Raw genomic sequence first — 14,663 nt, forward strand, 5'->3', positions numbered from 1 at the left:
GAGCTGGTCAATAGGAGGTTACACTCTCTCCAATGCTCATAGGTTTCTTTCTCAAGCTGCTATAAAGAGAGAGAAATAATGGAATCTTAAGGTTGAAAGGGGGGAGTTGGGGCACCTGGGTGGCTCAGTTGGTTAAGCGTCTGACTCTTGATTTCAGCTCAGGTCATGATCTCATGGTTCGTAAGTTCGAATCCCACCATTGGGGTCTGCCCTGACAGTGTGGAGCCCGCTTGGGATTCTCTCTCTCCCTCTCTCTCTTCTCCTCCCCAGCTCACGTGTGTGCACTCTCTATCTCTCAAAATAAATAAACGTCAAGAAAAGGAGGTGTAATCAGAGGTACAGGATGTGAAACTGAAAAGTATGGAGATTTTTTTACTGCAAAATTCCACGTTCAGGGGCAAAAGTATTGCCAGAAGAGGGTAGGGGCCAAAGCCATCAACTCAGAGGGTTGTTACAGGTCTGCAGGAGTCTCTTGATTTTAAAGGTGTGTGTGACAGCATTCAGGCTGCTTGCGATGGAGGTGAGGTGAGCAGAGAGAGAAAGTACCTGCTGTCTGCTCTAGCAGCCTAAGGATGCATCAATGTTTGCTCCACTGCCCGTGTGGGCTTCCTATCCTTGCAAGCCTATAGTCTCCTGGCTTCTCATCCTTAGTTAGGAAGAGGACTTGAGTCCGAATTTCATTTGAGTCAGGGTCCACCTGCCAGAGAGAGGGGGTGGCCTGATAAGCAACCTCTGGCAGCAAAATGGCCTTGGAGATCTGAAGGTTTCTTTTGCTTCAACCTCTGAAGGAAGGGTCCTGTGGTCCAGAGGCTGGGGGCCCAAGGTACAGCCCATCACTGACCAGAACAAGCACTGGAGGAGGTGGGGGGCTGATCCTTTGGGAACTTCAGTTTCTTCTTCTGTAAAATGAGAGATTGAAGTAGATGTCCTCTGAAGTTCCATTTAGCTTCAAAAGTAGATGGTACGTGAATCATTTTGAGGTTGGATCCCAATCTGATGTTGACTTCTCAGCATGTACAATTATGATGGTGCTAGGGAGAAGTGGCTCTCAGCCCTGGCTCAGACTGCTCCCCAGACCAAATCCAGACCAGAACCAGACCAAGGGATTTGTTTTTAAGGCTGCCCAGGTGACCCTAGTGTGCAGCCAAGACTGAAAAGCACAGGGCTAGAAGGCTGAGGGAATAGGAACTGCACTTCCCCAGATATCCCTGAATCTGTAGAGCTGCCATCCCTTGAGATAGTCCTAAAATAGAAGGTGTCAGTGAACTTCATCTGCAAATGATACATCTAATATGTCCCTCTTGCAGGATCGTTCCACAGAGAAACCTCTCATAATTCATTAAAACCGAGATGTGAACTTCCCCAACGTGTTTGAATATGGTAGACTTTATCCAGTAATTCCTTAACACTGTCATATTACTGATCCAAGGCACGTCAAACGAGAAACTCCGGGTTAGAAATATAAAGCTGAAAGTCTGGTGTCCTTAGATGTCTTTTTGCCAAAGTGAACACTGAGCTGCAGGACCTGTGAGGGTATTTTTTGATCATCCTGAAGGGGTGTGGGTCTAAGATTGGGAGACACTTGCTATCTTTCCTTACAATGATGGCAGGTGACTTGGTGTGTGTCACGACTCAGAACTCGGATGAAAAATATTGATAGAAGAAGTTAAGATTATTATTGCCAACTTTAAAAAATGTTTTCTTCCTGGGGTGCTTGGGTGGCTCAGTCAGTTAAGCATCCGACTTTGGCTCAGGGCATGATCTTGTGGTTCATGAGTTTGAGCCCCACGTCGGGCTCTGTGCTAATAGTTCAAAGCCTGGAGCCTGCTTTAGATTCTATGTCTCCCTCTCTCTCTGCCCCTCTCCTGCTCATGCTCTGTCTTTCTCTCTCTCAAAAATAAATAAACATTAAATAAAATTTTTAATAAAAAAAATAAAAATAAACTGTTTTCTTCCTGATCATATATATGCCCATACTGCCAATTTCTATAGGTAACCATGTATCATTTTGGCATATTTCCTACTCTGATTATTATTATTATTTTTTAAATGTTGAGAAAGAGACAGAGCATGAGTGGGGGGTGGGGAGGTTGGGGGGGTGCGGACAGAGACAGGGAGACACAGAATCCAAAGCAGGTTGTCTGAGCTGTCAGCACAGAGCCGGACTTGGGGCTCAAACTCACTGAGATCATGACAGGAGCTGAAGTTGGATACTTAACCAACTGAGCTACCCAGGCGCCCCTGAGTATTATTTTAAAGAGATGAGATTATACCAAACATGCAGTTTTTTAGTTTGATTTGTTTTACTCCACTTTTTGTCAAAACACATTCCATGTCTGCATCTCCAAAAAATACTCAGAACCATACTTTCAATGCTCAGCACCACGGTTTTGATAATCATCTCTCTGCTTGTGGACTTTAAGTTGTTCCCACTTTGGAGCTGTTTTCAGTGGTGCGTGGCCAGCTTCTGATTATCCGTGGACTTGGGGATATCCAGGACTGAGTGCCTGGATAAGTGGAAATCAGACAAGCTCACAAGAACAAATTATTTTAGCCTCTTTAGAAAAGATCTTACTGCAGTTACCTTCAAGGGCCCAGAGTGTGGGTGTGGGAGGCATTTCCTCTTGTCTGTCTTCACTCTACACTGCAGTATGTCATCAGACAGGCAGCCATGGAGGGAAGAGGGTCCCAGGAGAACTCACACATGGGTCAGTTCTCCTCAAAGGAACCAAGAGCTAAAATCGCTGGTGGTTAAGACTTAGAAGGGAATCTCTAGGGGAAGGAGCTGAGATCAGAGAAGGGATGTGACCTTCTCAGGGTTACTCAGAGCTCTGTTAGAGCCCAGTTCTCCTAGTCCTCCATAGCCTCTTCATGTACTTGAGGCATTTGGTGCAGCTTGGAGTGGCAAAGGAAAGGACACAGGGTTTAAAATCAGAATGAGGTTTGTGCCAGGCTAGGCTACCACACGGCCCTGGGTAAGCACTCCAGTACTCTGAGCTGCAGGCCCCTCTGTAGCATGGGCTTATAATAACAGACTGTTACAGGGGCACCTGGGTGGCTCAGTCGGTTAAGCGTCCGACTTCGGCTCAGGTCATGATCTCGCTGTCTGTGAGTTCAAGCCCCGTGTCCGGCTCTGTGCTGACCGCTCAGAGCGTGGAGCCTGCTTCGGATTCTGTGTCTCCCTCTCTCTGCCCCTCCTCCACTCACTGTCTGTCAAAAAAAATGAACAAATGTTAAAAAAAATTAAAAAAAAATAATGGATCATTACAAGGAGCAAATGGAATCAACAAAAGTAAAACGCTTGATGCCCCAAAGGTGCTTTAAGAATGAGGGCCTTAAAGAAGATCCACAAAATAGTTTTCTTTTTGTTAGAACCTAAATAAAACAAATGGTGAGGAAGTTGCTGATGCATTTTCGTCCACGACTAGTCAAAGAGGGGCTACTGGGACACTTCTGTAACTATGGATCATATGCAGACAGATTCTATTCTAAAGCAGTTCTCTTGCTCCTTTAAGGAGGAAATACCCAGCCTTCAGGAGATACTTGCCCAGTTTGTGTGCCCTGGGCCTCCTTGCTGAACACTGGATGAGCATGCAGTCCCCACTCAGCCACAGGCCCCTGAGGTCTAATGCTGGGGTGCTCCAGCCAATCACCTGGCCCAAGTTTCTCAGGCTCACCTGAAGAAAAGAGGTGAAACTCATTTTGGAATCAGAACTGGGAACAGTGACATTCCAGCCCTTGGAGCCCATGGGGAATTTGATACCCTTTCTCTTGTGGGCACCCCTGTAACCTGCTGCATAGATGAGCCAGGCTCTGCACAGGACTGGCCAGGGAGCAGAGGGTTGTAAATAATCCACTGGCCCTAATTAGCTGAAGAAGAGGCTGGTTCACAAAGCAGTCGGTTGGCAGTGGGGGTGGGGAATAAGCTTCACAAAGAGATGAGTTCATTAGTTGTTTCAAGGGCCAGAGAAAGAAATGTGCTTCAAACAGGCTTCAAAGATGGCGACAGCCCCCTCAGAACAGACTTGGGAGGCCCAGCCCTCCCTCCCACCCAGAGTACCAGTGTAGAAACAGAGTGCATCAGGGTTCTTCAAGGCCCAGGTGCTGTGAGAAACCTGGGCCGTCTTTGCTTGGATCCCTTTTTGATGTGATTGTGGATGTGTTTCCATCTGGGGAGCTTGGGGTGCCATCCCCCTGTTGTCTGGATGGGCCTACACAAGTCTGCCTCTGAAGGACCATCTGGCCCGAGAGTGAGGATAAAACAGTGGTTTGTGGGTGAGCCCCCGGCTGCCCTTCTTCTCTGTGTGGGCCCCCACCCCCAACACACACATACAGATACAGACCCTATTCTTTGAGGTGGCCTGGGATATGGCTGTATTCCCCGGGGGCCCAGCCAGGTGGCCCTGGAACTGCTCACTGAGTGGAAGCTGGAAAGTGCTTTATGATAGCAGCTGGTGAATTCAGTGGTGACTGGGTGTTAAGAGTGAAAGGGAGGGAGAAGGGGAAGTGGAGGGTGAGGAAACAGCAGGAGCCTTACACTGTTCTCTAGGCCTTGACTGGTTCTCAATGAACATGTATCTCTTCTAGGCAGGGCTTGAGTCTGTCCCAGTGGCTTTGGAATTCTCAAGTGGCCCATCTAGAAGGCCATGAAAGAGGAATTCACAATCTTCTGTTACGAGTGTATCCGTGTTCTCCCTCTCTCTTTGCTGCCGTGCCGTTCATCCATCCATTCAGAAAATACCCGCTGTAAGCCAGACATAGTGCTAGGGCAGAAAATTCAAAGACGAGTGACAGAGACCCTGTCCCTGGGGAGTATGTGGTCTGGTGATGCCATCTGTGTGTGCGTGCCCATGTGGGTGTATATGTGGGGCACAGCAGATGGTAAGTTCAGGGCGGAGGGAGGCACAAAGAAATGTTTCTGTCCTGTGAGCTAAATGCTCTGATGCGGAGGCAGAGAAGGGCGCTTCTGAGGAGTGGGGAGGCAGGGGGAGTGTCTAAGGATGGCTGAAGAAAAGAGAAGCCATGATTATCTATTAGAATAGCTAAACAGCAAAACGCCCTAACAATTTCAAGTGCTGGCCAGGATGCGCAGTAACTGGAATGCTCACACGTTAAAGGTAGATACGTACGGTGATAGAACCACACCGGAAAACAGCTTGTCAGTTCCCTGTAAAGTTACATACGCACTTCCCACAGAATCCAGCAACCCTCTTCCTGTGTATTTACCCCAGAGGGATGAAAAACATATGTCTACACAAACACCTGGATCCAAATGCGTACACTAGCTTTATACATAATTTCCCCGAACTAGAAGCAAACCAAATGTCCTCAACTGTAGGTTGGACCAACAGGGTGAGATCCAGCCATACTGTGCAGTAAAGACAGCAATCTACTGCTACACACAACAACGGGATGAGTCTCAAAGGCACTTGCTGTGCGGAAGAAACCCATCTCAAAAGGTTACCTACTGTGTGATTCCATTTATCTGACATTCTGGGCGACATGAAGCCACAGGTAGTAGAGAACAGGTGATGGCTGCCGGGGGCTGGGGATGGAGAGGCTGTGACTCCAAAGGCAGGGCACGAGGGAGGCCTTTGGAGGTATGGAACTGTTGTCTCCTGATTGTGGTGGTGGTTCTATACATGTGTGTGAAAACTCCTAGAACTGTCCACAAAGATTTTAGTTGTACTGTACCTTAATATAACAGAACAACAAGAAGGGAAGGCAGTCTAGCAGAAGGAACAGCATGTGCAAAGCTCTGGAGGCAAAAGTGAGCTGTCAAAAGTTGGCTGAAAGTGAGTTAGGGGGAACCTCCTGGAAATAGGGCTGGAGACAGAGTTTGGCTCTTGGGCATGGGTGGATTTGTGTTAATTATCCGGAGGGCAGCGGAGGGCAGCGAGGCCAATGGAAGAGCTTTTGAGCATGGAGAGGTGAGATGGGTTTGCATTTTAGAGAGCAGTTTCAGAGGGAGGGGAGGCTACAGGGAGTGGAGGGGAGTGTCTGGGAAAGGAAGGTGATCTGGAAGGACATGAGGGAGGATGGACCCTGTGACTGGCCGGGAGGGAACAGGTGAGAGGGATATATTTGGGCTGGAGAACCGCTAGTCCTTGGTAACCTCAGATAAGGAGCCTGGGCAGGTCAGGAGTGACTTGTTTCTTGTTCAGGCATGTAGGTATACAGGCCTCTTGTCTGCCGTCTTTCTCTCTCTTCATTTTCATTTTTATTTATCTGATGGTGCCCTTTAGTCACACTCAGAAGTAATCATGATGTAGAAGTAACTGACTTAAAAATGATGCCAATCATTTTAATTCTAGAAAACACATTACTATGTTATATTCTTAAGACCTACAGTGAAGTGTTTGACTTTTCTCCCCTAACCTTCTAAATTGGTTCTGCCCTTATAATCATCAAAGTAGGGTAGGGGCAGTCGCAAGAATAAATGAGTATGGTATTGGCTCTGTTGTCCCCGCCACCTTGCCTGTGGTCCTCAGTGCTCCCTGCCGGCCAGTGTGTGGCTCCTTCATCTCTCCGTCCCCAACTTCCCCTCCTGCCACGGGCTTGACTTTGGGTTTCTACTAAGTGGCTGCAGGAAGGGGCTATGTCACATGCTGTTTACTTGTGGGCAGTTTTTGTTTGGCTTTCGAGGGTGTTTGCTTGCAATGAGCAAACAGCCTCTTCCAGAGAGCCATCTGGAGAATTCAAATGCTTTCATTTTGGCTCGGGCAACAGGTTCATGGCTCCATGTATAAAAGCCAAGTCAGATAGGGATTCTTTCAGAAATGTTATCAGCCAGAAAACTGGTGGAAGACATCAGAGGGGAGAGGACTAGAAGAGAGAAAGGGAGAGAAAAAGAGAAGCGTCAACGCCAGAGACGTGTGGATGTGAGATGAGGGGACTGAGGCTCAGAGACAAAAAGGACTGGCCCCATGGGGGAGCAGGCAAGAGCTCCTCACAGCCTGTGATCCTGGCGCTCAGGGGACGCAGGGCCCTGGGGCTGTCTCGGGCACGGTGTCCTGGGCTGCTTTCAGCAGTGTGTTGCCCTCTGGCAGAGCAGTGATGTTTTCCACTGTCCTGGCCGACGAAGTCTCACTGACACCGTCTCTCTCCGTGCTTCACATGCCGGGCATCAGCCCCGTGCTCCTGCTGTGGGGGGCGGGGGCGGGGGCGTTAACAGCAGAGCAAACCCGGCTGATCCAGTGGCTGGCCTTGCCTCCGTCCAGACTGGTTTTGCACCAGTGCTGGGCATTCACTCCCAATGCATCAGGCACTGGCGAATTGTCAAGACATTCTGTCTCTTATATCTCATTTTCCACATTTCCTGGAAAGAGATTGTCCATGTGAATCTACTCCTTCATATACATAAACGAGCAGCATATACCTCCTTCAATAATCTCTACAATCCAGCTAAGTACTTAGGCGGGCAGTGTTGTCTATGGCCATCTTCCCATCCGGACTGTAAACTGAGGGCAGTAATTTAAAAACTTTTTAAGATCGCTTTAGTACTTTTAAATGCTTGGTGCCATGCTTGAGGTGGGAAGAGAAGACCCAAATATAGCCAAATCAAATATAGTCAATATCAGAGGGTCATAATTTCAAAAAGCAGGGCACCGAGCGTGGCACCGGCTCACTCTTTTCCCCAAAGGAGATGAGCGAATTCCAGCCCCAGGGAAAACGTGATCACCGATGACCACCCAGATGGAAGGAAGCAGGGGAGGGAGGTCAGGTAGGGAGGAGCAAAAGTCTCAAGCTGTGCCCAGGCTGGGGTGGGGCTCGGGGTTGTGTTGTCTGGGATTCTGGACGCACTGGAGGTGGCGGCTGTAGGCAGTGTGAGGGCTCGAGGCTGGGATGGCTAGTGAATGGGCCATTTGGGCGTCCATCCCTGTGCTCTGAGGAAGGTGGGCAGGGCACACACGCTTCTTTCTCTAGGACAGAGTGGCTCTGTTGTCTGTCCATACAGAGGCTCAGTGTGTACCTCCTGGGGGAACTGGACCCCGGCTCAGGGACTGGCTGGCGGCAGGGGTGGCCTCCTAGACAGTCTGAGCACTCCCTCCCGGCCTCCCTGTGCACCAGCCACTGTCTGCAGGGCCCCGGGCCCAGTCAGCTCACGCAGTCAGTCACCGAGTTCTGTCTCGCCCTCCTCCCCCTACTACCCTCGCTTCGCCTGGCACTCTAGAGATCCTGTTGCAACTACAAAGACGCTATTGTATTCCTTTTTTCCCCCCCAGAACATTCTCTCTTGAAACTCTAGTTAAAATCCCATCATTTCCCTTTGGGGTGGGGGTGCAGATGGCTGACTGGGCAATGCCACTCTGTTTAGTCACTTCACTGAGAGGGGGGAAAGGCTCCTGGCCCTTTGTTCACATGCACTCACCCCCCTTGCAGTGGCGCTCACTCCCAGGGTGGATGGGTTTAAACTGTAATTGTCGCAATAGCTTACTTGATACGGTTTTAAAGCACGAAGGGTTCAAAGGGTGCTTTTCCCCCTCAGATTTTTATTTAAATTCTAGTTGGTTAACATACACTGCAATATTGGTTTCAGGAGTAGAAGTCAGTGATCCATCACTTACATGCAACACCCAGTGCTCATCACAAGTGCCCTCCTAATACCCATCCCCCATCTAGCCCATCCCCCACCCACCTCCCTCCACCAATCCTCAGTTTGTTCTCTATTGTTAAGTCTCATGGTTGGGATGCCTGGGTGGCTCAGTCAGTTAAGCATCTGATGTCCGCTCAGGTCATGATTTCATGGTTCATGAGTTTGAGTCCCCCTGGTGAGCTTGAGCCCCGCTTCGGGTGAGCTCTGCTTCTCTCTCTCTGCCCCTTGTGGGGTTCTCACTCTCTCTCTCTCTCTCTCTCTCTCTCTCTCTCCCCCTCTCTCTCTCTCTGCCCCTCTCTCACTTGTGCCCTCTGTTTCTAAAATATATATATATATATATCTATATCTCAAGGTTTGTTTCCCTCTCTCTTTTCTTCCCCCCTCCCATATGTCCATCTGTTGAGTTTCTTAAATTCCATGTATGAGGGAAATCATATGGTATTTGTCTTTCTCTGACTGACTTATTTCGCTTTGCACAATATGCTCTAGTTCCATCCATGTTATTGCAAATGGCAAGGTTTCATTCTTGTTGATGGCTGAGTAATTACATTGCATATATATATACACCACATCTTTATCCATTCATCAGACGGTGGACATTTGGGCTCTCTCCGTAGCTTGGCTCTTGATGATCCTGCTCTAAACATCGGGGTGCAAGTTTCCCTTCAAATTTGTATCTTTGTATCCTCAAAAGGTGATTTGTAATCGGAATTAAATTCAAACCCTGCTTACTACCTTGGGCAAGTCACTGGACCTTTAACCTCAGCCTCAGTTTCCCCACGAACATAATACCATCCCCTTGTGAGATTGTGTGTTTGACGCTATAATGAGGAAAAAGCATTTCATATCATGGTCATCAGCATATACCAAGTGTGCAATTAATGAGAGCTGTGATTACATAGTTCCTAGACAACAGACAGGGCTGCAGAGGCCTGAGCCTCTACAACTGTTAGTAGGATCCCTCAGTGCCTCAAGGGGAGTAGGAGTGGGGAGTAGCCTTGGACCCTAGCTCCAATGCATAAAGGGTTCTAGAATGCGGGGGTATATGCTATAAAGGGGATTCCGTTATATCAGCCCTCCCTACAGTGGTGAACTAGAGAAAGATGGAATCAAGTGGTAGAAGTAAAAGGGTACGTCGTTCGAGGGTTCTTGACCCTAGTCCCTAGTCTATGTATGGACCCGAGTCCATACATAGAATTCAGGGGAGCCCTACACCTGACTGAAGAAAAGTTACATCTTTACTTTTACTAAGGAAACCCCTAACTGAAATGCAGTGTTTCTTTAATAAGGAATCTAGGCACGAACCAGAATAGTGTTAGCAGAACATGTGACCTTGTCACCAGGAGGAATCACGGATATTTCATGTCATGACAGTGGAGACACGGACTTTGAAGCATATTCTTTTCTCCTGACTGCTTTGAAAGTGCACTTGTTATTAGATGTGCTGGTAGATATGTTATTTAACGTATTGATAAAGAAGAACGTGTATTATTATACCATACATTTATTTTTTAGGTGACTGTCCTAACTTTATTTCAGCATATAGTATATTCAATACAATGTATTCAATATAATTGATTGCCTTTGGAACCCTATGTCTTTTATTTTGTACATTTAAAAAAAGCATCCTGAGAAGGATCCATGGCTTCACTAGGTGACTAGAAGCGTCTTTGGTGCTAAAAAGATTCAGAACTCCTGCTTCTGTGTAGGCATTCATCTGTGTGATCTGATCTTGGCAGTGTGCTAACGGCCCCCTTTGCCTAAAAGTATCTTCTCTCGGCCTCTACTCCAGGATCACTTAAAAAATAATTTTCAACAAACTTCTTGTGTGTACTAGGCACTCTCCTGGGTGTCAAAATATAATTTCCTCTCAGTACTAATAACAACATATATTTGCACTGGGCTTTGTGGCTTTCTTATAGATTATCTCGTTGAATCCTTAATCCTTCAACTGTTAAGGCTGGTGTCATTAAACCCATTTTAGAGATCAGTAATAGAGTAATTTAGAGAACACTGATGCTGAGTAATGGCCAGGTCACACAGTTACCAATAGGAAGGACTTCACGGCGGGCCCTCCAACCACCGATGCGACTGTTTCCAATCGATTAGCCTGAAAATTTTCACAATTTAGATGTTTCACCTTGATACCTGGTCTTTGGAAATTTTCTGTTAAAAGGAAATATCCTTGGAAATTAGTTCGTTGTGGAGAGTGTTGTGCTGAGAATCTGAGTCCCAGGTATATCGTCTTCAAATATAGGAGAGCCCTGAGGGTGGGCTGGGTGCGGATTTGGGAAGGCCTGGGAGCAGGACCGCCTTGGGGAATGGTGTGTGGGGGCAGGAGACACAGGTGTGTTAGAGCAGGGTGTTGGGGATAAGGGAGGCCAGTGCTGAGCGAAGGAGCCCCGACACTGAGGGGGAGCTCTTAAGCCCAACTCGACTCTCTCTGTGTGTTTAGCTTGAGGAGCCTCCAAAACATGGGGGGCCGAGCCCCCAACATCTAAGCAGCATCTCCACGAGGACACAGGGAATCCCTGTTTCTGGACCAAGAGCACGTGCGATGGACAAGCAGAGTGTTTCTTTGTATCGTGAGACTTGCTCCTGTTCTGGAGCACTGAGAGGGTCCTTGAGGCACCCCTGGGCACTTCCTGTTGTCTCTTGTCCCTGCCTATGGCTTTCTGCCTAGTTTGTGAGCCCCAGGAAGACAGCAGCTCTCCTGTAGCACCCAGTGTGGATGCAGAGGAGGTGCTCAGCAAGTGTTTTAATTGGGTGGTAGCCTCCCATATATCACATTTAAGTCTTTCCAGAGCTGTCCAATATAAATTCTGGAGGTGATGAAAATCCTCTATTCTGTGCTGCCCGTCATGGGAGCCACTACCCACGGTGGCTGTTGAGTACCTGAAATGTGACTAGTGTGACCAGGAATGAAGATTTCAAATTTTAATTAATTTAAATGTAAACAGTCACATGTGATCAATGGCTCTTATATTGAGTGGTACAGCTCTGAACCAATTAAGTATAAACTGATGTGCAGATAGAACCCAGGCTGCTGGCACAGTGAATGAAGTAAGCTGGGTATAGTGGAAAAAAAAATCAATCTGCTTTGTTTTCTCAAGTTTTATTGAGCCATGGTCAAAGAAGTGTTTATCTTCTATGAAAGACAATAAAGCTAGTGAGATCCCAAAGGCAAAGGTCTTTCCTCCTCGGTGTTAGGAGACAATAGGGAATGGCGGGGCCTGCAACGAACTGTAGAGAGCATGTTGTTGAAAGCGAGCCGTACTCTACTCCATCTGTGCGAGAACATGGGCCCAAGCTGTGGCTGGAACTTCCTCTTTTCAAGGGAAGCCCCAAATCTGGATTTTTTTATGTGAAATATCCTGGTTTTTAAACATTGGTTTGAATTTAGTAAAAATACTTCAGGCCAGGCAAAACACATCTGTAGGCCAGATTTGGCCCATGGTCCCAGTTTACAAAGTCTCCTCTACGCCTTATCCTGAAGACGTCCATTTGACCTGCTACAACTGGGATTGATTTTTTTTTTTTTAATTTTTTTTTCAACGTTTATTTATTTTTGGGACAGAGAGAGACAGAGCATGAACGGGGGAGGGGCAGAGAGAGAGGGAGACACAGAATCAGAAACAGGCTCCAGGCTCTGAGCCATCAGCCCAGAGCCCGACGCGGGGCTCGAACTCACGGACCGCGAGATCGTGACCTGGCTGAAGTCGGACGCTTAACCGACTGCGCCACCCAGGCGCCCCAACTGGGATTGATTTAAGACAAGACTGAGGTGGAGTCTTCCCTTGGTGTCTTTGTTGGCTCAGTTTCCCCTGTTGTCATGGGTTTGGCCAGAGAGGGGAGAAGTGTGTCTGGAAAACCGAATCCCCCCCACCCCCCACCTCTGCCCCTTCTCTGGGGTTGTGTCCTGTCTTCTGAGCAGCCAGGGAGTAGAATACTCTTGAAGGCTGGAATGGGATGGCCTAGAGAAAAACTTGATGTATGTTTTTAAGCAAGAACTCCCGGGGCGTCTGGGTGGCTCAGTCAGTTAAGCGTCCAACTTTGGCTCACGGTCAGATCTCACGGTCTGTGGGTTCGAGCCCAGCATCGAGCTCTGTGCTGCCAGCTCAGAGCCTGGAATCTGCTTCGGATTCTGTGTCTCCCTCTGTCTCTGCCCCTCACCCACTCACACTCTGTCTCTCTTGCTCTCAAAAATAAACATTAAAAAAAAAAAAAAAAGAAAGAAATCCCTACTCCTTTCCCACCCCAGCTCCACTCCTGGGCCTGAGAGCAAAATATATGGCAGTTAATACAAGGGCAGCCAGAGAAAATTTCTAACAAATGACAGGGTCTCCAAAATTCCATCTGGCCTGTGGTGTTTCCCACACTGGTGCTCTTGTGAGCTGGAACAAAATGGTAATTCAGTTATGGATACAGAGAGGACTCTTGGGGCCAGCAGGACTGCAAAGGCCCCATCGTAGAATCAATGTAGAGACAGCAGAACAAGGGCGAGCAGGGAGGGAGAGGTAAAGGACTATGTTTAACTCCCTCTCAACTCAGGAGTGGGCAGAGGCTTTACACCCCAACCTATAGGGCATGCATTCTCCGTGCAGATTCCAGAAGCCCTACCATGGAGGTAACCCCATGGGTGTTGCTAGAAAATTATGAGACTAGTAATAGTAAAAATGTTAACACTGATCGAACATAGCTAGGTGTCAGGCTTTGTTTTGAATGCTTTGCCTACAACAGCTCATATAACTCTCGCGGTGCTCAGTAGAGTGTTTTTATTTTTACGAAGTCACATTCTTTTCCCACCAGAATGCCACCATCATAAGGGTAGTGACTTTTGTCTGTTTTCGTCACGGCCTGTCTCTTCTGCCTGGAGGAGTACTTGGCTCAGGAGGTTCTGCTAAATGAGCTAATGAATCGTCCACCTTACAAAGGAGGTAGTCTTCTTATTGCCGTTATACAGATGAGGAACTTGAGGCCCAAGGTGACAGCAATGACACAGTGGAGCTGGAATCAAAATCCAGGCAGTCTGGCTCCGAGCCCATGTGTTACTAACAGACTGGTGATGGCAGGCCAGCCTGGTAAACGGTTGCCTCCCTCTGGGCCCAGAGAGGACACTTGTCAAACAGCTTGGGGACTCGAGAAAGGTTGTGGTGGGCACATTTGTTCTGGGGGCTGGTCCTGCGGTTAGGGGCTGAGTGCGGGTCTCGGGGACCATTTGGACGTGGGCTGCTCAGTCCCTTTCTTAGCCTATGCCCGTGGTCTGGGGCCATCCATACCGAGCCTGAGGACTTGTGGAGTCCCTGGAGAATGTGCACAAACCCTGAGAGACTGTTTGTCTTTCGATGACAGATAGGTCACTCTGTCCCTGGAGCAGAGACCTGGCGGCTGCATGTGTTACAACCCTATGTAGAACCTCACATTCCATGCTTCCTTCATATGCTGAGCAGTGAGTCAGAGCTGAGGTTAGAACTTGGGCTAGAATCCTGTTCCCTCAGGGGCAGGGCTGAGGGTCCCTGTGGTGGGCAGCTCCGTGAGCCAGGGTTCTTTGCTTGGGGCAGGAGGCACAGAAGTTTTCCTTCTTGTCCAGCCTCCGCCCTCTAAGATCCGTACCTTAGGTGACCAACTGCAACCGCCTGTGAGAGGGTCACAGGAATGTAGTTTTGTGTGTGACCCACAGAAGTGTTTCAGATTGAGCAACAACATTGTTTTCCAAAAATACACTCCCTTGGGCTTGTCGTCCATGGGCTGCTCTGACCCTCACCCCACAGACTCTTCCCTCTCCAGCTGAACCTCACGTGACACTGCCCAGGGAACACGCCTCCCCCTCCTCCCAGCTGACATTTATTGAGCATCTACTAGGAGCCTGAAATCCTTGTAAGCATTTGACGTTTGTCTCACTGAATTTGCCTAACTGCCCTATAAGGCCGTGTCTTAGGTTGGCTTCTCCCCAAAGCAGACCTTGAGACAAGGATTCCAATGTGAGTAATTTATCTGGAAGATGGCAGTATAAGACAGCAGCAGGTGAGGCTGAGGGGTTGGGGAATGGAGAGTGAGACCAGGAGGC

The 14,663-nt window shown here is 48.3% G+C and overlaps 1 protein-coding gene across 1 annotated transcript in view; it reads left to right on the forward strand.

Annotated features, from left to right (window-relative positions):
* The first annotated feature begins 514 nt into the window (after positions 1 to 514).
* Positions 515 to 14,663, forward strand: part of GASK1A (golgi associated kinase 1A) — a 61,748-nt gene continuing 47,599 nt past the window's right edge. The window contains exon 1 of the mRNA XM_047099616.1: positions 515 to 520. Coding sequence (XP_046955572.1) covers positions 515 to 520 — 6 coding nt within the window. The remainder of the gene's footprint in view (positions 521 to 14,663) is intronic.

This window comes from Lynx rufus, unplaced genomic scaffold (assembly GCF_022079265.1).
Source record: "Lynx rufus isolate CCGP_SWC_20201006 ecotype Redwood Valley unplaced genomic scaffold, mLynRuf1.p SCAF_5, whole genome shotgun sequence".
Classification (NCBI taxonomy): Eukaryota; Metazoa; Chordata; class Mammalia; order Carnivora; family Felidae; genus Lynx; species Lynx rufus.